The 25,021-nt window shown below is 42.2% G+C and overlaps 1 protein-coding gene across 2 annotated transcripts in view; it reads right to left on the bottom strand.

Moving 5' to 3' along the window:
• LOC135200314 (regulator of nonsense transcripts 2-like) overlaps positions 1 to 25,021 on the bottom strand; it is a 305,608-nt gene that overhangs the window by 85,954 nt on the left and 194,633 nt on the right. For both annotated transcript variants that reach the window (XM_064228867.1, XM_064228866.1), the window contains exons 14-19: positions 20,289 to 20,369; positions 9,702 to 9,858; positions 9,268 to 9,399; positions 8,657 to 8,815; positions 6,567 to 6,746; positions 6,235 to 6,417 (exon numbers count right to left, since the gene is read on the bottom strand). In XM_064228867.1, the coding sequence (XP_064084937.1) occupies positions 6,235 to 6,417; positions 6,567 to 6,746; positions 8,657 to 8,815; positions 9,268 to 9,399; positions 9,702 to 9,858; positions 20,289 to 20,369 (892 nt within the window). The remainder of the gene's footprint in view (positions 1 to 6,234; positions 6,418 to 6,566; positions 6,747 to 8,656; positions 8,816 to 9,267; positions 9,400 to 9,701; positions 9,859 to 20,288; positions 20,370 to 25,021) is intronic.

Here is a 25,021-nt window from a genome sequence, read left to right as displayed (position 1 = left end):
TAGTCTCAATTAACTGCAAAACCCCTCAGCAGCCAGTGACTATGACCAAAGCCAAACCCACACTGAACACCTTGGAGGAGGAACAGAAATAGCTGAAAGAAAAAGATCGAGAAAGAATTATAAGAGAAAGGGAAGCAGCCCCACTTGGAGTAACCACCTAAGTACCAAATGCCAACTTTGTGCAGGTAGAAAAAACAACTGGTGCTTCACACAAAAGAACCTCTAAGGACAGGCTACAAACTGCAGAACAAATGGGAACCAAAGAAGGTAAATTACCAGCTGCAAGCACAAACGGTACTAACTATGGTGCAGACGAACCGCCCACTGTTGTATCAGCTGCAACAATCATGGTAGGCACAGTACGTCTTAAACCCAGAAAGCATAAAAATGGGAGCCGAAGAAGGAAGATTACCAGGTATCCTAGTGTAAGGAGAGGCTGAGGACACGACCGGTACTGATACACTTAATGATGGTGCAGATGAATCATCAGCTTTCATCGCAACCGCAAGAACTGTGGCGGACACAAAGGAGCCTCTACTCTAAGGACAGGCCACGAACTGCGGAACCAATAGGAACCAAAGAAGGAAATTATCAGCTACCCAAATGGTACTAATGGTGGTGCAGACGAACCGCCCATTGCCGTATCAGCTGCAACAGCCGCCGTAGGCACGGTATACGTATCTCAGACCCAGAAAGCAAGAAGATACGAAGTTGCGGAAAACTTTGCAACCGCCTGTGAAGCCTTCAGACTAGCAGCCTGAGAACTACAGGACGCAAGGAAGGTGCTAAGAAGCCAGCCCTGCGAAATGTACATCTTCCCTGAACCCTGAAGAGACAGTAGGAGAACCTCAGAAAAACGAACCGATAAGTAAGATTGTGTAAAGACATTAGAAGATTAGAAGAAATTGGGGGAAAGGAAACACCGAAGCAGCAGAAGAGGTCATAGATTGAGGAGAAAGAAAAAACCTAGACCAACTCTGTTCCCATCTTGATAATCTCTGCAAACATCATTAACAAAAACTAGAGAACAATCTCCAAGACATTATCGTGAATGCAGGCAGTAGGTAATCAAAATGCAATACTTCGGCTTATAATTCAATTACGATGGGGTTAGGGAATAATACTGGTACAACACTATCTTGAAAATATGTATTTGTACATTTTGCGCACAGCGGGAGCAGGAGCCACCTGCAATCATGCAAAGAGAGAGGACAAATACAAACATTTATCCTTTATACCTTCACATCTTTATACTATCTTCATGTTTTAACAAAAATGTTCAAGAGAATGATGAAGGTATTATCTTAATGTTATACTTGTATAAATGTGTACAGCCAAGAACAACTGAACGAGAAACATCTGTCTGCTCATACAACCAAACATGACAACAACATCCGACATGCCTGTAATTCGACCATCATACGACAGTAAACACCTACCATAGGGATGAAATAAATGATGTTATGTAAAATAAGACTGATATGAATTACATAATAACTTTACTTACTGTGATATCATCATGGCAATATAATTTCAAATTTATATGCAATATGTAGCTGAGGCTGATAAAGCAATGTTCCGGATGCTAATGACTATTATCGTGCATTGGTAACATGAAACACACTCTCCAACTTTGATATAAATTCAAACAACCATGGTAAAATGAGAGACAAATTATGCAAAACTACTGGCATGAAAGAGCTCATTTACTGCTGCTTTCATACCCTTCATATAAATACAGGAAAGCTCATATTACTGATGGAAACAAGTGAACAAACGGAATCTATTAATGAGAAGAAAAAAATAACAATAAACTTAGTTCTCCATATGGCGCATTAAAGTCAAATTTGACTTAAAAATGCATCGTTTAATGATAATGACTTAGTTTTATATACAGTGGACCCCCGTATTCATGTTCTCCGGATTCACGACTCACACATTCGTAGATTTTTCTGTGGAACGTTTCCCCACATTATTCACGGAAAATTTGCATATTCGCAGTATTTTCGCAGTAATATCCACAAATTCTTGGTTTTTTAAAAAATCAATGTCATCATAAAATGCACTATTTGTGATAAAACTATGAAAAAAAAACAGGTACTATAAAAATTTGTAGTGGGTTTTTCTTGAGTTTTAACTAATAAAATAGGTTTTATGCATTTTTATAGGGGTTCCAACTATTCACAGGGGGGTCTGGTATGCATCCCCGCAAATACGGGGGGGGGGACCACTGTAAGTGAAGCATGTACATATTCCTTATGCAAAATAGGAAAAAGAACATCTGCTGAGAACAAGATTATAAGAAAAGAGGTTGCATCTGGAGTGAAGGAAATTGACTAGTCAGCATATCTTGCCCTTCTAGGCCACAACCCCTTCATAACATGACTGTACGATGACGGCAAGATATTGTAAATTAATTGAAATGTAATAAATTACACATATTTAAGGTAATTGTACGTGTAAATCTTTATTTCTATGTAATATTAATTTCAGTTGCAATTGTAATTGATAACACAATTAGTAATATATATGCAACTGTAATTGATATAAAGCTTAATGTAATTACATCAAGCGTGACTAACAGAAATTCGTCTGCTTAACAGAAGAAGACGTGATACTACTCATATTACGTCACCAGAGGGAATATTCTTGGAAAGCAATGAAATGTACAAATTTCTTATGATTTCCGATTTGTATGGCACATAAAATCCCATAATCAGCTATACTGAAATGTCAACAAAGTTATAAAGACTGTCTTCCCGCAAGACAACAAACATGGTAAAGTTGGGAGGAGCTAGCCAATCAGGGCAATAATGAGTTTAATACGTACAGTGATGCCAACTCGTATTTGCCATCAGCTGATTCAAAGTAATATACTGACCGGTATGTTATTATTTATACTACAATAATATGAGGATGCATATACATTATACATACTGCTGAAGTCGGACCGAATCTGATTCTTATTCTTGTACAATTACATTGTGTACTGAATCATATACAGGCAGTCCTTGGCTTACAACATTCCAAGGTTACGACGCTTTTCAATTACATGTATATTCATCAGAAATTATTTCCAGTGTTGAATCTAAGGTAGCATCTGAGTCAGAAGTCCCTCCCATGTGGTATTCTATACCTGTTGTGCATGGAGGAAAAGCAAAATTCCTCACCTAGTTAACTAACTCGGTAGGTGAGGATGCTGGCAGAGGAAGTACCCCAATGTCAGTGTTGAGTCTAAGAAACCACCTGAGACTGAAGAACCTCCCAAGTGGTATTCTCTACCTCTCGTGTATGGAGGGGAAGCGGTGAACCTCCCATGTGGCTCTCAAGCCTCTCATGTATGAAGGAGAAGTTGGAAGTTGAGTGTGCAGGACCTTCGAGTTCTCTACTGTTCACTGATGCAAATGACTGTGCTGAAGACATCATTCCAACATGCCCATCAGGATCTGTATAACCTTCGGGGCCTAAAAGAACAATAGTACACTCAGTCTAAATCCTGACTAACAGAGACTCTTAAGTTCATTTAGATTATCACTGACAACCTAAACTCCCAACACCCTAACAATACCAAGCTAATTATAAACTGGGATGGCCGAAACATAAGACCCAGTGAGTAATCTTTTTCTGAAGAAACTGAAAATCTATAAGATACAGCGTCGTGAAAACCAACACCAGTCCCCAAGTAGCCGCCTCCAAGATCGCAGAAACCGAAAATTCCCTCCAGAAAGCCGAAGGAGTAGCCATCCCCGATACTGTATGCCTTTGGATGCAAAGAACAACTTGAAGGTCAAAAGCGATGAAGAACCAACCGACACTTGACTAACAACCTTTTTTAAGAAGAAAGTAATCGTATTTTGGAAATGGAACGAGATGGACACCCAGGAGAAACAAATAAGGTTCTCGGACAAGGAAAAGTTCCTCAGTAAGAGACAGATAAACTTTAAGAACCCTAACTGGAAACAGCAGCATTTGAGATCTGTCACGTGCTATATAACTCCAAAAATGCAAAATAATCAATATTTGAAGTTTTTTTTCATGAAAAATGTAATAAAAATGAAGTTTACATAGTTTTTAATACACTCAAACCATTAAAAGTAAGGTTTTCTCCACCTGTAATCTGATTTTCATTGCTGTTCAAATTGTGTGCGCTAGGCATTCGTTGTTAATGTTATTCAATTTCTTTTCATACTGAATTGTCATAAATCAATATGCATTGAACCGAGAAAATGACTTGACATTAATAATTACTATATCATAAATGCAAAGAATCAAATTGAGAACCTGATCACCAGAAATACCATCATAGCAAGACGAATGAAATTTATCCATAGAAGGAAAATTAACCACAAAGATGAAGGAGCACTATTCAACAATTCAAAACCCGACTAACCAAAACCATCTCCAAACAACCAACCATGGACTTAGAAAACTTCTGTTGCAAAGAACTCGCAGCAGGAAATAAAACCAAAGATGGCTCTAAAGATGAACTGTCACACTAGCAACTACAACAGAATCTGAACCCGAAGAAACCTGCACTTCACTTCCTGAACACTACATAACCTATTACTGCTACTCATCTGTATTTGACCTAAATTTACATCAATCTCAAAACTTACACCATGAGGGGGAAGGGGGAAAACTGCTGCTAACACTCCCTGCTCCACGCCGGGGGGGTCGGTAGATCCTACCCTCCAGGTTTGTGATTCTCCATGACCCTTGACACCTGTTAGGGATGGTCCTGGAACAGGCAGGGGAGCTGAAAAAGAACGATTCATTGTCTTCATTTACCTTAGCCATGATATTTGCAAAAAGGCTCGTCATACTCGAAGACAACCTATCTTCTAATTTCGTAAATAAAACAGATTCAAGATTTTCCTCCTCCACCTTCTTAGGTTCTGTTGTTTGCCTATGCTTATACAAGCAGTCGCCGGGTTACGACGGATTCGGGTTACGACGTTCCGAGGTTAAGGTGCTTCTCAATTATATTCATCAGACATTATTTCCAGGGTTACGGCGCATGTTCCAGGGTTACAACGCCTACAACGCTCATCTGGCAGATGAAATATGACACCAAAAATGCAAAATAATCAATATTTTAAGGTTTTTTTGATGAAAAATGCAATAAGAATGCAGTTTACATAGTTTTCAATGCACCCAAAACATTAAAAGTAAGGTTTTCTTAGGATTTTTTACGATGTTCCGGCTTACGACGCGTCTCAAGAACGGAACACCCGTCGTAACCCGGGGACTGCCTGTACTTAGAAGCTGGTGCCGTCCTATGTTTTAAATAGATGTCTTTTTGGTCTACCGACCAATCCCTATATTCATCGCATCTCTGTTCAAGATTACACTGCACCTGCCTACAGCTAATGCGAAGAGAATGTCTATCATGTCTGAGAGTACTCAACCGTTTCTTGCAGGCTCCTACGTCACCACTGCAGGGCTGCTCCAAAGGCGCAGCAGATGAGGCGGACTTCGAAGGGACGAAGGTGCTTCTTTCTAGGGCGTGTCCATATTCAGAAGCAGAGTCAATCCACTTCTTCAACTGTAGGCAAAATCCAAAAGAGCAATCCAAATCACAATCCGAAGTCGTCAACAGAAAATACAGGCCAATCAAAGCTGTGAGGATCGGGCTACAAGACCAAAATATTTCGCTTGTACCAGGATACGTCGTGTCAGACAAGCGAACAAGAAGCAATTGAGTTCGCCGGCCTCTAGTGGCCGGTATTTGCACCAGCATTGCCAACAAGACCTCAGGTAACTCACTTGTCTAGATTTTACCTGCAGCACTGGTGGCACTGACAGTTAAAATTACCCACTTTGTGGGTGAATCTGTGGGGATATAGTTGGGGCTGGTCAGTGACCTTAACATCAAGCTAAGAAAAGTAAGGCAAGACAGAAAACAGTTTTTATGTATAGTAGCACCTCAGCTAAACAGATGCTTTGGTAGTCTACCTTTCTAAAAGAAACAAAGACCCTACAATACAGCCCACACTTGAATACTTACTAGAAATGTTACAGCTAATGGCAATTTCACATCATTCCCAACATAATCTAACCTTTTTCTTTATTACTACTATTCATTCTCAGAGATTTACCTCAAAAGGCATAATATCTAAAATGGTAGCAGAGCAAAAAACAAAACAAAAATGTAGTTGATATGTACAAAAATCTGCTAAACTGAGGTCTGTTTAACTAATGTATTACTTCCAAAGAATGAGCCTATTCACATACCTCAATAGCTTTAGCAACAATCTGCTTATTGAGAACTTGAACAGCTTTGCGGGCATCTTCAAGGCTATTCGACAGCTGCAGCTTGGGACGTACTGCTGTGATGGTGTCGCGAACAAGATGGTCAATTTGCCAAGGGAATTCTTGCTCCTCTGTCCATAGGCTCTTCTTGTACTGGAAGTAGTGCTGACGAGAGAAAGGGTTATAAGGTTAGCTCAAATTTAATCATAAATTAACTAATACCTTGCATAATTGACATGAAATTTTCAGTATAATGAGGAATAAGGTTTCAAACTGATAAACAGTAGATGTATCAAACGCAGTCATAAACTCACTTGGAAATAAGTCAGAAAACAATCCAACCGCTTTTTACTCGACCCAGAACTGAAGAACTGGCCGCAGGTTTCCAGCAACATGCACACTAAACGCAGACGAAACAAGTGCTCTGGTGGATCATAATCACTCACAACGTTAGGGTCGTATACGACCCCAAAAGATATAAATGAATATAACACCTGCAAGTAGAAATGAATATGCTATAGCTGTATGAACAATTTATTCACATTTTTATCTACTTAGTTATTCATTTGTTCATTTATTTTTTCTTTTCTAATAACTGATTTCTTCTTTCTGTACTTCCTATTACGGCAGTCCCCGGTTATTGGTGGGGCTCCATTCCTAGGGGTGTGCCAATAAGCGAAAACCACCATTAACCGAAACTCTGCGATTTATGACGCCATAATGGTGCTTATTGCGCCGATAACCAGTTATTGGCGCCATGTGCCTTATGGCGCAGATAACCGGAACTTGCCCTGTTATGGCGCCATAAATTGCCGATTTTATGGCACTAGACAAGCCCCATACAACCGGATCGCCGATAACAGTGGACTGCTGTACTTTCTGTAATTTCTTTCAAATGAACACCATATATACTTAGGAAGTTTAAATTTCAAGTTAATGTCCCCCATGGCCTTGTTTCATATGGACAGGCTTCCTCTTCTACATAATAAATAATAACAATTTTGCAACTTGCATTCCTCTCCGAGTATGACAAATATCACTGTGTTACTGGAGAATGAAGTAATTTACAAAAAGCAATTATCAAAGAATTAGACAGACTGGCAGAATTTAGTACCTTAGAAAAAGCAATTATCAAAGAAATAGAGAGAACTTTAAACAAATTGAATGCTGCTGATGTAGCTATCACCTTCAACACCATATGATTAAAAGAGGGTCTACTACCTACGTCAAATAATAACAGTACAGTGGAACCTTGACATACGAAAGTCCCAACTTACGAAAAATTCAAGTTACGAAAGCAAATATGAAGATTTTTTGCCTCTGCATACGAAAATAATTCAGGTTACGAAAGGTTGTTGCTGTTAAGTCCCAAGATTCAGCCGGACCGCCAAGAACAATTTTAAAACTCGCGCACCGCCAACTGAGTGGACTCACCACCATCCTCCTGCTCTCCCATTGGTTCCTGATGCTAGTCACTGCCATAAGATCCTGCTCTCCTATTGGTCAGCATCATGCCTCTATGTAAAGGCGTTCCTTGACCATTTTTTGTGGCAGCGTTATCGTAAACACTGGAATTCGTTCCTTCACATATACGTATTTCATTTGTTAACGTAAATTCGTGTTAGTGATTTCACTTTCTTTGTACTGTAAGTTACTTTATCATGTTGTGTGTGAACTTAATTACTTATGTTATTAGCCATTGGTCCCAACAATGTTGTTGAAGTTCACGGAAAGAAGAGGATGTTTTCTAAAAAAACAAAGATGGAGATAATCAAGAAGTATTAATGTTTTCTGCCATTTGTTAATGTGCTTCGTAAAGTCTGGTGTTAATGTTTTCTGCCATTTTTTAATGTGTTTCATAAAGTTAAGTGTTCATGTTTTCTGCCATTTGTCCTCCTCCTCTGTCGCCACTTTCGGAGATCACCTCACTCGAAAGGTAAGGTTAGGTTCCACATTTTGCTACATGTGTACGTACATGTACGTAAAGTATTTCTTGTACCATGTACACTAATACATTTTATTTACAGGTACATACTACAATAAAGGTTATGTTAGGTATTGAATGGTCCAAATTGTTGTATTTCATTGTATATTGGTCAATTTAGCTTTATTATAAAATTTACTGAGGTGTTTTTGTAGGGCTTGGAACGAATTAGGCAATTTACATGTAAAATGTGGTTCAAGATACGAAAAAATCAGGTTACGAAGGCCGCTTTGGAACGGATTAATTTCGTATCCTGAGGTACTACTGTAATAACAATTTCATATGACGTAAGAAAAGATCACACTTTTGCATTTACATATAAAAACCATACTATAAAAGTACTAGATATATAAATCAATATCTGTAATTTAATTTAAAAGAAAGTGAATTCCTACATGTCCTGCCAAGAAGTCCACTAACCTTAAATATAATGGTACTTTCAATCACACGGTAGTTATACAACTCTCCCAAGTATTTAACAGCTGCTATCCGTCTCTGATTATATTTTGGGTGGTTGACTTCAAGGCCAAGTCTTATGTCTTCTAAAACACCATCAACGACTGCTGGACCAACCCAGTCCTGTGAAAAGAAGATGAATTCTTATGAATATACATAAGTCATATGAATGAATCACACTCTGTAAGTGTAAGCAGTTACTTGAAAAACATTTGGGTTTAAAGTCACACAAGGTTTTTTACAGATGATCATATAACATGAAGATAAGAAAGATAAATATGGCATGAAGGAAAATATAAGTATGTACAAGTAAATAAAAAGTATCAATGGTATCAATCTATGTCGTTGACACTTATTTTGTATTTAATTTAATTTTTATTTTTCTTTGTACCATTTTTGTCTTCCATACCTGCATTGTTTTTTCTATGGTCCACTGAAGAAAAGCAAAATATGGCTTGAAACAGTTATGTTCAAGATTAAAGGATGTCTTCAGAACATGTTTTTGATTTTCTCAGCAAGAATTTCACAGCATGCTACTTAAACTTGAATGCATAAGGTATGTATGCAGTACTCACATGATGGGATATTAACCCTGCCACCAAGTTTGCAATGCATCTGATATTATAGAACTTGGCATTCCACACCCCAGTGAGACACTTCACAATGTAGCTGGCTGTTTCTGGGTCTTCCCAATGCATTTTTCTCATCTGTCAAAAGGAATGGAAAACAAACTATGATTGAAAATATAGTGAAATATAAATAAAAAAAAACTGATAACTTATACACAGAATAATGAGATCAGATACCTGAGCTTGAACCTGTTAAGCATGGAAATGTAAACAGAACTGAACTATAGTAGATGTCTAACATTTCAAGAGTAGAATCTATTACTTTTAACAGTAGGAAACAAAGAATAAGCATTTTAGTATTCACATGAGAGGCTTGTACAAATCTAAATGAATTCTGCACCAAAAATCTAAGTATACAGGAGGAGCAACAGGGTTCTCACCTGCCTTAAAATCTTTTCAGTATTTGATTTACAGAGATCGTTGTAGAGAAGTTTTCGTATGTACTGATGCATCGGAGGACGTTCTTTTTTCATAGCCTCTGGGCCAGAGTCGGGAGGGTTTACATAGAAGTAGGCATTTTCAATCATTGTGTTGTACCTAAAATAACAGAATGAAAAACACTTGTCATTATTCCTATGCACAACTTTAACTTGGGTTACCTGGAGCTAAAACAGTTTCATTGGGTTATCTGGAGCTACACAGATTCATAATACATTAGTGGCATTCAGTCAAAGAGAGGTTCTTTACTAGATCGTCCAGATACAATGCGGATAGAAGGAACTATGACATATAGTACTGTATAAGTAGTTATTTGTTTTAACATCCCTACTCTAAAAATTATCTTCAATAATAAAATACGACTAGTTTTTACATATACTTCCATAGTTCATAAAGGATCAGCTGAATCTAAAAATGTAAATATTTACAAAATTTATTATTTGAATTGGATACTTATTTACTGTTAAAAATAGCTACATTTACATGATGGTAGGTGCAGTTGGCATTAAAAACAAAAAATGAAAAACCCTTGGCAAACCTGGATGACTCTCCAGTCCACCTGTTCTCCACCAGGTGTATTTTAAAATGTTTTAGTTCTCATCACATTCGTTGACAGTCACATGAACAAAACAAAAAGTCACAATACAGTGAACAAAGCAGCCAACAGCACCTAGCAAATTACTGACAACCATCCTTCCCTACAGCGAGAAGAATTCTGAAAGGGCTACAACATTCGAAAATAACCTGGCGGAGAAAAGCCAAACTAGACAGTCAACTGGGCCAACCAAGAGATATTCTTTTATTCTGAATGTTGACTGCAACTGCTGACACAAAGACAAAATAAAGCATCGGTGAAGTTATCCACAATGGTGTAGGTATAAATAAGGGATTTTGACGAAGGAAAAATCTATTTCTGGGTGATTGGCTCGTGTCGCCCTATGAAAGGATCCTTAATATCATTCTTTCTAGGTAAAATTAATCTAAAATTACCAGAGAAAAACAAAATTAAGAAAATGTCAGTAAAACTGACTCGCTCACTCTTAAAAAGAAGTGTCGGTATGGTAATAGGGGCGAGTGTGGAACACTACCACGAGACAATAACCAATTAGAACTTCCAATCAGAATCCCCCCAAGAGAGAGCTGATACCAACGGGCGATGCAGTCGCTACTACTACTACTAGAGGACGCCACGGACAGCAGCGCCCCTAGCGGACATCCTTAATAAAAAACATCTTGTCCTGCAAGGGGGGGAAAACAATAAAAGGGGGGGTTTCATAGGGCGACACGAGCCAATCACCCAGAAATAGATTTTTCCTTCGTCAAAATCCCTTTTCTGGGCTCAGCTCGTGTCGGCCTATGAAAGAGTACCAGAGAAACAGACAAGATGGGAAAAAAGGAACAATGAAAAACAGTGTAAAATGATGGATATAATGTAAGTAAATCAATTACAGCATACAAACTAAGCACTTAAACTAACTTATACTAAACAGTAAAATAACAGAATGTTAGTAATCTTAAAGTACTTAAATGGTAATTACAGTAAATTACAGTGATGCATGTAATATAAACTAAAAGGGATTTACTTGAAATTATTTACAAAATATACAAACACACTGTGTCCTACCCTAGCATAAAAATAAGGGTAGGTACACTGAAGTACATTATTAGTACAATTGTGGTAAATATACAAACACATTGTGTCCTACCCTAGCATAAAAATAAGGGTAGGTACACTGAAGTACACTATCAGTACAAGTGTGGATGTCCCTAGCAAAAAAATAAGGGACAATCCACTATATGATTCCACGGCTAAGGCTAGGATATCCGAGTAGCATGGCGATAGGGTGAGGCATGTTGGAAGCTGTAGGTAGAAAGGAGACCTGGATCTATACTACGACTACTATACAGTATCAGGGGAAACAATGTTTCCCGCTGCTACTGCTGAAAACTTTAAAGATTCCAAGGACTTTAGATAGTGGCGTTTAAAGACTGTCGGGGATTTCCATCCAGTATACTTTTTAAGATCCTCAAAGTTCATATGTTGAAAATAATTAATTGAGGTGGCTACTCCCCTGATATCATGTGCTTTTGGAAATGACTCAGGATTGGCTTGTTTAATGAAGTAAAGGATTTGTTGCCTAATACCTTTTACTGACAAAGTACCACCTTTTTCTCTCATGAAGAGAGCACCTGAGGATCTTGAAGAAGTACGAGATAGAAAGGCTCTAAGAGTTGATACTGGGCAGAGAGAAGGATCCTGGGGAAGTGGGATAACTTTCCAAGGGGCCCACCTTGCCAGAGGATCCTCATTTTTGGCTAAAAAGCTACGATCCGGAGCAAGTAGAACTTCTCCTGATGGGAGGAATTCCACATGACCCGCATCCCTGGATAGAGCCGACAGTTCTGAAATTCTAGCTCCTGAGGCTAAGCTTAATAAGAATAATGTCTTCCACAGGAGCATTATGAATGTACAAGATGAGTTGTCAGTATCTGAAGCTAGTTTGAGGACATCATTTAAGAACCATGAAACTGTAGTAGGCCTTTGGGAAGGTCTAAGTCTAGCACAGGCTTTAGGGATAGACGTAAAATAAGATTCAGTCAGATCTATCTGAAAACCTACTTGAAAGATTTTCTTCAAAGCCGATTTATGAGTGGTAATAGTGCTAGCTGCTAAACCTTTTTCAAACAAGGATCTGAAAAAGGATATAGCCAGATTAACTGTCATGGTTGTAGTGTTCGATTCTTTCAAGAAAGATGCTAATTTTTTAACAGCTGAGTCATATTGTCTAATGGTTGACTCTCTCTTATCTGATTCTAGGAAGAGAATATTCTGTGGATCAATATTAGCATCTTTATTAGCCGCAAACTTCATGAAGTCCATAAAGTTAGGGTCTGGAGAATTCCTGAGGAAGCGAACACAGTCCTCATTTGTACTGATTGTGATAGCTTGGGATTGGGGATCCGTTGAGGTCGGAGACCCAATTCCAGAAGAAGAGGATACCAGTTGCTCTTGGGCCAGTCCGGTGCAATCAGAGCTACTATCCCTTTGAAAGACCTTATTTGCTTGGACCTTCAGAGAAGATTCACTGGAGGAAAAACATAAATTCTCCTCCACTGATTCCAGTCCAACGACAGGGCGTCCGTGGCATAAGCCAGAGGGTCCAGGTTGGGGGCCACATAGCAAGGGAGCTTGTGGTTCGCTTGTGAGGCGAAGAGATCCACTTGGAGACCTGGGACTCTCAGGCTTACCCACTGGAATGACCCGTCGTCTAGAGACCATTCTGATTCCAGAGGAACTGACCGGGACAGGGCGTCTGCTATCACATTCCTTACTCCTGCCAGGTGAGTGGCAGATAGATGCCATTTGTGTTTGTTTGCTAAGGCAAAGATGGCTATCATGACATGATTGACATGCTTGGACTTGGACCCTCCTCTGTTGATGCAATGAACTACACTGCACTGTCCAAAACTAGCCTTAGATGAGACTTCTTCGGGGGAAGCAGTCTCTTCAAGGTAAGAAATACTGCCATTGCTTCCAACACGTTTATGTGGAGCTGGCGAAATTGAACTGACCAAGTCCCCTGAACCTGTTTGAACTGAGAGTATCCCCCTCACCCGGACAGGGAGGCGTCCGTGTGAATGGTTAACACTGGAAGGGGATATTGAAGGGGTACTTTCTTGGCTAAGTTCTTTACTTTTGACCAAGGACGGAGTTGATTGCGGAGGATCTGTGGGATCACTGACAACTTGTCTCGATATTTGGAGTTTGCTCTTGATCGCCAAATTCGATTTAAATCTTTCAGCCTTGCCTTCAGGAGGATATCTGTTACCGAAGCAAACTGGAGGGACCCTAGGATTCTTTCCTGGTTTCTCCTTGACGTTTGTTTGCATTTGAGAAATTGCCTGACAGATTTTGCTATTTCCTTCCGTTTGGCCACTGGAATTGACAGATTGTGGGAAGACAAATCCCATTGGATTCCTAGCCACTGAAAACGAGACTCTGGAGTGAGTCTGGATTTCGTTTTGTTTATCTGGAACCCCAGATGTTCCAGAAAGCAAACTACCTTTTTGGTGGCTTTGAGACATTCCTCGACTGTTGGTGCCCAGATCAACCAATCGTCGAGGTATGCTGCTACCATGATTCCCTGAGCTCTCAATTGATGTACAACCACTTCTGCTATTTTTGTGAATACCCTGGGGGCTACATTCAGACCGAAGGGCATCACTTTGAATGAGAATGTCTGATTTCCTAGCCTGAATCCTAGGAATGGGCGGAAGTGCCTGGCTATAGGGATATGATAGTATGCGTCTGTAAGATCGATGGAGCATGTGACGGCTCCACGCGGAAGTAAGGTCCTTACTTGCGAGAGGGTAAGCATCTTGAACTTGTCGCAACGAATGAAAGAGTTTAGCTTTGACAAGTCTAAGATTACCCTTCTTTTTGTTGAGCCTTTCTTTGGCACGCTGAATAAGCGACCTTGAAATTTTAGATGCTTGACTCTCGCAATAGCTCCTTTCTGAAGGAGTTCTTCCGCGTAATCTGTCAATTCCTCTGATGGTATCTGGTGGAATGATTTGATTGGAGGAGGCTCTTTGATCCAACTCCAACCCAATCCTTTGGACACTATGCTCTGTGCCCAATTGCTGAACCCCCACCTGTGGCGGAAGAGGAACAGCCTCCCTCCTACCTGGGGAGCCTCATTGTTGATGGGCGGGTTGACCACCACGCCCCCCTCTGAACTGCCTGCTCCTTGTTGCCCTTCCTGACGCCACGCTGACGAAAGTAACCTCTCGCCCTACCTCTTGGTTGTTTGTAACCTTGAGCCTCATATGAAGGGTTGAAGGCTGGCGAGATTGCGTAGGAGGTGGACGGCTGAGATTGAGGGGACAACAGGAGGATAGGCTGGTTCTGCTTCGAACTAGCAGGTTGTCCTTGTTGGGTAACTGGGACAGCTTGCACAAATTGCTGCTGTTGCTGGTGTTTCTGATACGGCTGGAACCTCTTACCAGCCTTCTTTTGCTTCTTACCAGCAGTGGGGACGGATTCTTGTTTCCTCTTCGAGGAAATACCCCACCTAGCTCTAAGGCTCTGGTTGAGCCTAGCAGCTTCGTGGTGCACTTCGTTGACAGCGGACTCTGGGAAGAGATCCGCTCCCCACATGCTAGAAGCCAAGAGTCTATTCGGCTCGTGCCTAATAGTACACTCTTGTAGAACATGCTTCCGGCAATTCCTCCTAGCCTGGAAGAAGTCGAAAGCGTCAGAAAGTACCGTCTGGAACTGAGATTTTGCCAAAATCTTGAACAGCGGTTCCGTAGCGTAAGAAAGAGCAGCCATTTCCGTGATTATAAGGGAATTGAGGGACCTACCAAACCTGGTTCGCGCATCAAACTCTGCCTGGATTAGGGAATCCGGCAGCCTCGGTAGCTTCTTTCGCCGAACTGGTCCATGGCGCAGTCAGGTTTGAGCTTACCTAAGCGTGAATGTAGCTGGTAAGTTCTCCCACAATTCTCCGAAAGCCGGGAAGAGCGGAGAAGTAGACTCCGCCTCCCTCAACTGTGGGATGGGCTCATCCTTGAGGACTGCCTGAAGGGACTTCTCTACTAATTTCGTAGCGAACGGAAGAGAAACTTCCTCTTCCGTCGCGAAAATAGTAAAGGGACTCTTGTAGGCCTGGAGTTTAGTGTTCGTACACTCCCAGTCCTCAAGGCAGTGAACCCATTCCCGCTGGGCATGATCTCTACTATACAGGACAGACTCTCTAGAGATCTTGTCTTCCCTAGTCAGAGCCGTTACAGTCAGCCTAGCATAAACCGATGAAAGGCTGCGTCAGACCCAGAGGGTAAAACTCGAAGTCCTCAATCCTCCGAGTTCCACACTCCGGGATAGAGATCATCCCATCCTTGAAAGGAGCGTAGGCAGCTACTCTCCATGGGTTCTCCATGGAGAAAGCTGGCAGAGAGTCGTATGGCGGGAGTTGGAGAATGCCAGTGCTTGGCACTGGGGAAACTGGAAGAGGAGCCTGAGATAGCCCGGCTACTCGGTCCTCATTCTCCCTAACTCTGTTAGAGAGATCTTGAATCGACTGGCCTGATTGAGACAGAGTGCTCGACAATTGTGCGAACATCTGCTCGAATCTCGTCCCCAGGGCGGAGACTTGCGAGCCAACCAGCTCGCCCACCTGTTGCATCACCACTGCTGAGAAAGCAGAGGGATCAAAGGTGCTAGGCCCTGCTCCTCCTACCGGCGTAGCCGGAGTGGAAGCGGAGGAGGCGGGAGAAGGCACTGGCTCGGCGGGAGCGCGGGCCTTCTCCTTAGAAGCCTTGCTTCTAGAGCTCTTTGAGTGAGAAGAGCTCGGCTTCGCTTTCACCGCGTCGGCGTAGGAAGTCGAAGACTTCCTAGCCGAAGAAGACGAAGACGACTTCCTAGAAGTTGTCTTAGCCAAAGTCTTCGGTTCTCTCTGTCCCTTCACCTTTGGGGGTACAGAGAGAGCGGGTAGGAATCTCAGATCCCACAAAGCCTTGGAAAGAAGCACTCGAAGAGGGTACAGGAGAAGATCCAGGAGCACCCAAGGAAAGACCTTGGGCGCCCGACACACCTACCTCAACCAACAAATCCTCCACCCCTACCGCCATGGGTTCGATGTTAAGGTCCAGGGCAGCAACGTCCGGGACCGACTCCTGGGCAGCTACGACCCCAAAGGATTGCTGGAGGTCTTGCTGGATGGAGGCTATCAGAGGGGCCGCGGACAAGGGGTCAACATATCCAGTCGACTTGCCCGCAGGGAAGATCTGGACGGCCAGCTTCTTATCAAGAATATAAGGCTGGCCTTTGGCGGCGTTCTTCCCGAAGCCGCCCACCCACGCTTTCAGGGTGGCGAGGGCGACTTCCCTCACACCAGTAGCCTGAAAGAAAAGCGAGATGAGCTTCTAGTGGTGGCACGGGGTTAACAAACTTATGATTAAGAGTTGTTAGTAAATGATAATGAAGCCTATAATGGACTTACCCCATCTCCCAGCTGACCGACCAGGTCGTAGCAGATGGCGCAGGCTTCTGGGTGCCAGACGATCATCCCGTTGAAAGACGTGGCACAGGGGGCGTGAGACCTACACTCATCGTGGCCGCAGGGGTCGAACAGCGTCGCGTTACACGCTGGGACCTGGCAGTTGGTAGCCTGTAAGTGGAAAGATACATGAGTACCAGGTACACACTTACAGTCTAACAGATGCTCCGCTGGTGCCGGAGCGATAAAGTTAGATTAAACCAGAGCCCCGCCGCCAAAATACGTGTGGTAACCAGGTTGGTTGCGTGCCCTAGGCTATAGCTCCGCTGATGGCGGAGACGCAAAGGGAAACCAACCAGGAGTGGTGGTAAAAGGAAACCACGACGTAAAATGGCGGGTATGGTAGAAATATAATAATAACATTACACAATTCATTGTAAAATTAGGGTATATCCTTAAAATAATTATAATAATAATAATACAAACCTCTCTCCACCCGTCTACTAGAAGAGTGCACGGGTAAGAAGCAAGCTCCCTTCCGGTAGCGGGGGAGAGATGTAAGGATATAGTAGGCAAGCAACCGACCACTAGTAGTGCCCACCCCGCCCGCTAGCGGAGCCAGTAATCTATAACCAAAGGTGCCCCGGCTGCGACGGAAGGCTCCTTTCGTTATAGCGAGGGAGGTGGCTGAGCAACTGGGGAGGGGGGGAGGAGAAGGTCTCGGCGTAACACGGCGGGAGAGAGAGAGGGGGGAGGGATGGCCTACTCCTCCCCGCCTCACCGACTACCCGCTCGGAGACCCGGTACCTCATGAGTGGTCGCCCTATACCCCCTGCTGGGAGGAACCCCTGGTCACTTCAGAGAGGGAGAGAGAGAAGGCGACTGAGGTTGTCATGACAACCAAGGGGTCCCCCAGCCCCTCCCTATACCAGAGAGGGAGGGCAGGGGCAGGGTAAGGTGCGATGGAACACGTGACCGCAAGTGGCCTAGGCCGCGAGCAACACAACCGTGAGAGGGCCACGTGAACCAGACTGTACCAATACAAGGAACAAGCACCTAGGCTAGCCTAACACCCTAAATATAATAAATAAATACATCGAAAAGATGGAAAAGACACTTTTAGTAAAAGAAAAAGAAGCCCAGGAGGAGGCAGACTGTTCCAAGAAACAGAAGCCTACTCGGAGCCAGCGATAGCCGATGAAGAGCAAGAGCCGGGATGCTGGGCCGGAATAATAATAATAGCCCTAAATACCAAACTAAAAGACATGGTAGGAGGGCTAAACTAGCTAAAACTCGATGTAAAAAAAAAACAATGAACGCAATATAGTAAGCCCATAAGTATAAGAAGTCCCAGTATGGAGGACCGGGAATTCTTAACGAGGCAGCATGGCGCCACCACGAGGCAACGGGGAACTGTATATGACCTATTCAGAGGAAAATACTGGTACCGGAAGACAAAATTGAGGTAAAACATTACTTATGAGTTACTTAACTTAGCCGTAGCAATAGCAGAGCGTTCCATGATGGTAGAAAAGGATAATCCCGAAAATAACACAGCACAAGGAAAAATGCGTCTTGACGCTAGCGCTAAAAATTAAGGATGTCCGCTAGGGGCGCTGCTGTCCGTGGCGTCCTCTAGTAGTAGTAGTAGCGACTGCATCGCCCGTTGGTATCAGCTCTCTCTTGGGGGGATTCTGATTGGAAGTTCTAATTGGTTATTGTCTCGTGGTAGTGTTCCACACTCGCCCCTATTACCATACCGACACTTCTTTTTAAGAGTGAGCGAGTCAGTTTTACTGACATTTTCTTAATTTTGTTTTTCTCTGGTAATTTTAGATTAATTTTACCTAGAAAGAATGATATTAAGGATCCTTTCATAGGCCGACACGAGCTGAGCCCAGAAATATATTAAAAATATACAGGGTGTTTCAAAATTAGAGCACCCCCCCTACACCATAAATGAAAACTGATATGGACAAAAACAAAAAGTAACTCAGAACAGGTATTTACATATTTAAGTTTCTCTCTGAGTATTTAATATTTTATGTGGCCTCCATCTGCCTGTACCACAGCCTGCATTCTTGAGGGGTATGATTTCAGCAAATTGCAAAAAAACTGAGACTCAAACTCCATTTCGCTGCCCACTTTGGTCATCTCTCTTCGCAAGTTGTCGAGGCTTGGTATACCATCATAGTTCACTGTGCATGCTTCAACACGATCCTTTAAGATACTACCAATGTTTTCACACACATTGAGGTCAGAGGAGCTACCTGGAAATTCATTTGATAAGAAGAAATTGATACCACTGTTTCGAAGCAGCTCCTGTGTCTGAAGAGCCTTGAAACATAGTGCTTTCTCATGCAAAAATGTGACTTCTTCAACAGATAACACATTTTCAGGATCTTTGAGGAAAGGAAATACTCCACCAGTAAGCACAGTTTCTCTGAAGTATTCGCCATTACATGACTCATTTTTCTTTGATGATCCACATTAACCGTTTGGCTGTGAAACAGAGAAAAATTCCAAATATTCAGGAAATTTCACAACTTGGCGATAGTGCACGTCATCGCTGATATCATCCAACTCTGCAGCCCAAGTCATGTCATTTTTATGATTTGGCTTCCTGACTGTGTAAATGAAGAATTCATCTGATGCGGCAACATGGAGAAAGTCAGCTTTATCCCAATCTTTTAAGAAATGAACCAGAAAACTATGCACAGTCTTCTCTCTGTTGCTGAGTGATGTTGGGCTTGCTGATAACATGAAATGGATTGATACCAGATTTTTTCAACTCACGATATGCGGCACTATAACTTCTCTTATTTCCCCTTTTTGTTTCTAGTTCAAGCGCCAATTTACGTAAAGACTTTTTTGGTCTACCCACTGCCTCAGCTATGATGTCTTTTGACTCCTGAGAAAGGACTTCAGGCCTTCCAAGATTCTCACTCTTTTTGTGATGACAGCCATATGGATTTTTGTTCCAGTTTCTTTTAACAAAGGATTCATTTCTTTTAATGTATTTAGATATCCAGTAACATGAAATGAAGGATGCGCCAGCATCCCTGGCCTCTCTGAAGGTTATAACCTGGATTCAGTGAATCCATCTGATTTCCTTCAAGTCGTTAGCCATGGGTGTATCTAACTCTGTCACTCAGTCTGAAAATACAAGAAATGTAAAATAAAAAATAGCTAAACAGAAACTTAAGATAATGTACTTGGAGATAGGCTATAGCAGAAAACTTCAAAACTTTCCATTTGTTCTGTAAAGGGGGCCTCTAATTTCGAAACACCAGGTATATACAAGGTATAAATACATACTAAAATTATATACACAAAATATATATACAAACAGGATCAAGAAGGAATATTGAGCAGGTTCTCGAGAGCTCTCATTTTGTATGTGTATATATTTTTATTATTTATTTACACCTACACCATTGTGGATTTCTTCACCATTCTAATTAATCATGTAATTATGATATTTTGTGAAATAAAGTACGTATTCCCATTTAACTTTCTTACACTGACCTGGGATCAAAAGCTTTCACTGTCTTTTTTCTCATCATCTGTTCAAGGCAGACTTTTGTTCGATGATGGGAGTCATGGATCCTGAAAAAAAAAGCTAACATATTAAAAAAAAATTAGGATTCATCATCCAAACCCACTAACTTGGACATAGCCAGAATTGCCAGGTGGACTGGGCTGAGGGGATCGGGAATTAGAAACAGTACCTTCCCTCACAAAAACCTATGGACAACTGGCCTTCCACCTGCTAAGTGAGTTAAGGACAGATAAGTAACCAATTAATTACTTATGGCTTGCATAACTTATACCAATGATTTCCAATATACTTCAATCAAATACCATGGTGAAAAATGAATTACATCAAAATTGGATACCTATAAATGGCCACAAACTTCATACAGGTCCTCATATAAAATCTGCCAGACTCAAGGGGTAAATATAGTTTTATGGTGAATTTAAAGCTTGCGTGAGAATGTGTACATGCAGGAGTGACTCCTTTGATGTACAAAAGGGATTTTGACGTAAGGAAAAATCTATTTCTGGGCGATTGGTTCGTGTCGCCAGCGAAATCCCGCCCTGCCCATCCCAACGCTCAAGATTGTCTGCTAACTTCAGGATGGCCACCAGAGGCGCAGCAGTCGGCAGCATGGGATGGAGTAGTAGTAGTTGCTGCCCACTCTGTGGGTCGGCTCCCCTCTAGTGGGGGTTTTGTAGTGGGAGATTTCTATTGGCAAGTGGTTCGTGGTAGTGGTCTCACTCGCCATAGTGTTCATACCGACACCCTCTTGGAGGTGAGCGAGTCAGTAGTACTGACCTTTTCTTTATTTTATTTATTCTCTGGTATGTGTTAGTACATTTACCTTAGAAATAATGGATTAAAGGATATTTCGCGCAGCGACACGAACCAATCGCCCAGAAATAGATTTTTCCTTACGTCAAAATCCCTTTTCTGGGCTCAGTTCGTGTCGCTGCGCGAAATCGTACCAGAGAAATAGCACAAGATTGTAAAGAACAAATAAAACAGACAAAAAAAAGGTCTCAATAAAAGATAACATAAAATGAAGAAATATAATTGCTAATAGATATACATATACACAATGATACAGAATAGAAATATTACTTAAAATTAACTTAAGGTTAATAATATTTCTTAAAATTAACTTAAATTTAACATATATACAGGGCTTACATGGAATATATGTTGAGCTTAACATCTGTGTATAGTTAATATGTACAAAGTAATTAAAGCAATTATAATAATAAATTGAATAGAACAAACTTCGACAATAATATAATAAAGAAATGTATATGACTTAGTATACAAAACCCGTAACCATTGTAAATAAGATGTGTCACCCTAGCATAAAAATAAGGGGATCACATCAAAGAGATCATTATATACAATCAATTGTGAGTGACCCTAGCAAAAAAATAAGGGGCACCCACTACACCATCATAAGAGCAGCTAAGACTCAAGGTAAACGTAGATGAACATGGCAGGAATAGACAAACTGTTGGGTGAGATAGGTAGAAAGGAGAACTGGATCTTCTACTAAAGATTAAGCAGAGTCGGGGGAAACTATGTTACCCGCCGCAACTGCTGAAAATTTCAGAGCTTCCAAGGACTTTAAGTAATGACGCTTAAATACTGTCGGCGATTTCCATCCGGTATACTAATTTAGATCATCGAAATTCATGTGTTGGAAATAGTTAATTGAGGTGGCAACTGCCCTGACATCATGTGCTTTAGGGAAGGAATCAGGATTGGCTTGCTTAATAAAGTACAGGATCTGTTGCCTGATACCTTTAATAGATAAAGTACCACCTTTTTCTCTCTTAAAGAGAGGACCCGACGAGGATGAGGATGTCCTGGACAGAAAGGCTCGTAAGGTCGATACTGGACAAAGAGAAACATCTTGTGGAAGGGGTACAACCTTCCACGGTTGCCACCTCATCAAAGGATCTTCATTCTTTGCTATAAAACTACGTTCCGGAGAAAGTAGAACTTCCCCTGTGGGAAGAAATTCAACATGATTCGGATCTCTGGATAACGCCGACAGTTCTGAAATTCTAGCTCCTGAAGCCAAGCTTAATAAAAATAGAGTTTTTCTTAAGAGCATTATAAATGAACAGGTCGTATTATCTGTTTCTGAAGCCAGTTTTTAGAACATCATTTAAGAACCACGATACTGACGTAGGCCTCACTGAGGTTCTAAGTCTAGCACAAGCCTTGGGAATAGACGAGAAGTAAGAGTCTGTCAAGTCTATGCTGAAACCGAGTTGAAAAATCTTTTTCAAGGCTGACTTGTTTGTCGTAATAGTGCTAGCTGCTAAGCCTTTTTCAAATAAAGATCTGAAAAAGGATATAGCTGAATTGATTGTCATGATTCTAATATCTGATTCTCTCAGGAAGGTTGCTAACTTTTTGACTGCAGCATCATACTGTCTCAAAGTTGAATCTCTTTTATCAGATTCCAAGAAAAGAATATTTCGAGGATCAATATTCGCATCTCTTTTAGCCGCAAACTTCATGAAGTCCATAAAGTTAAGGTTTTGAGAATTCCTGAGGAAGCGAACACAGTCTTCGTTTGTACTGACTGGGAGAGCCTGGGATTGGGAATTCGAAGAGGACGAAGACCCAGTTCCAGAATGAGAGGGTACCAATTGCTCTTCGGCCAGTCTGGGGCTACTAGAGCTACTTGACCCTTGAACGTCCTGAGTTTGTTCAGTACCTTCAGGAGAAGATTCACTGGAGGAATGACATAAATCTTCTCCCAGTTTGTTCCAGTCTATGGACAGGGCGTCCGTGGCATAGGCCAGAGGGTCCAGGTTGGGGGCCACATAACATGGGAGTTTGTGGTTCGCTTGGGATGCGAATAGATCCACTTGTAAACCCGGAACCCTCCGGAGAATCCATTGGAACGAACTGTTGTCCAGTGACCATTCCGACTCCAGAGGAACTGATCGGGATAGAGCATCTGCTATGACGTTTCTCACTCCAGCTATATGGGTGGAGGAGAGGTGCCAACTGAACTTGTTCGCCAGGGAGAAGATGGCTACCATGACATGATTCAGATGTCGTGACTTGGAGCCTCCCCTGTTTACACAATGGACTACCACTGCGCTGTCTAAAACTAGCTTTATGTGGGAGTTCTTTGGCGGACGTAACCTTTTTAGAGTCAAGAACACTGCCATTGCTTCCAGTACATTTATGTGAAGCTGACAGAACTGGGGTGACCAGGTTCCTTGAACCTTCTTGAACTGAGAATATCCTCCCCAGCCGCTTAATGAAGCGTCCGTGTGGATGGTAATCCCCGGAGGAGGAAACTGAAGGGGTACTGATATTGACAGGTTCTTGACTTTTGACCAAGGGCGTAGACGATTCCGCAGAATCTGAGGGACTGATGATAATTTGTCCCTGGACCTGACATTTGCTCGTGAGCGCCAGATTCTGGATAGGTCTTTCAGTTTGGCTTTCATCAAGTTGTTTGTCACTGATGCAAATTGGAGTGAACCCAGAATCCTTTCCTGGGTTCTCCTTGAAGCAAGTTTGTGTCCTAGAAATTGCTTTACTGACTTCGCTATTTCTTTTCTCTTGGCTGATGGAATCGACAGAGTATGGGAGGATAGATTCCATTGAATGCCCAGCCACTGAAAGTTTGACTCCGGAGTGAGTCTCGATTTTGTCCTGTTTATCTTGAACCCTAGATATTCCAGGAACTGGATTACTTTCAGTGTTGCTTTGCGACATTCCTCGACTGTTGGAGCCCAAATTAACCAATCGTCGAGATACGCTACTACCATGATCCCTTGCGATCTTAGTTGTTGGACGACCACTTCCGCCAACTTCGGTGAACACCCTGGGTGCCACGTTTCAGACCGAAGGGAACTACCTTGAAGGAGAATGCTTGATCTCCTATCTTGAAGCCCAGATAAGGGCGAAAGTGTCTTGCAATAGGGATATGATAGTATGCGTCTGTAAGATCGATAGAGGTGGTGACGGCCCACCCCACGGGGAAGTAAGGTCCGCACTGCGAGATGGTGAGCATCTTGAACTTGTCGCAGCGAATGGCCAAGTTTAAACGGGACAAGTCTAAGATTACCCTTCTTTTTTGTGAGCCTTTCTTTGGAACGCTGAACAAGCGCCCTTGAAACTTAATCTGTTGACTCTCGCTATTGCTCCTTTCTGAAGGAGGTCCTCCGCATACTCCGTCAATTCTTTGGATGGAAGTTGAAGGAAAGGTCTGGGTGGGGGCGGATTCGCCACCCAACTCCAACCCAGGCCTTTCGACACAATACTTTGTGCCCATTTGCTGAATCCCCACCGGTGGCGGAAGAGAAACAGCCTCCCTCCTACCTGGAAGTTCTCATTGTTGCTGGTAACCTCCGCGGCCTCCCCGGAAGTGTTTTCCTCTATTAAGGGACCTTCCTGATCCTCTCTGACGAAAGGATCGCTTACCTCTGCCTCCCCTACCCGAGCGGTCATACTGCTGAAAGGCCTGGCCTTCGAACACTTGGTTGAAGGCTGGGGAGACAGCGTAAGAGGTGGAAGGTTGAGGCTGGGGGGAAATCACATAGATAGGCTGTGATTGGGCCTTGGAGGTAGAGGGTTGGGCCGCCTGCACCAACGGAACAGCCGAAACAGGCTGGGCGAAGCGTTGCTGTTTCTTTTGGTAAGGCTGGAAACGTCTGGGTTTCCTCTGAGCCTTACCCCTCACTGCTTGGTCTTGGCGTCT

The sequence above is a fragment of the Macrobrachium nipponense genome, chromosome 26, assembly GCF_015104395.2.
Source record: "Macrobrachium nipponense isolate FS-2020 chromosome 26, ASM1510439v2, whole genome shotgun sequence".
Classification (NCBI taxonomy): domain Eukaryota; kingdom Metazoa; phylum Arthropoda; class Malacostraca; order Decapoda; family Palaemonidae; genus Macrobrachium; species Macrobrachium nipponense.
This window is presented reverse-complemented; position numbering and strand designations above follow the sequence as displayed.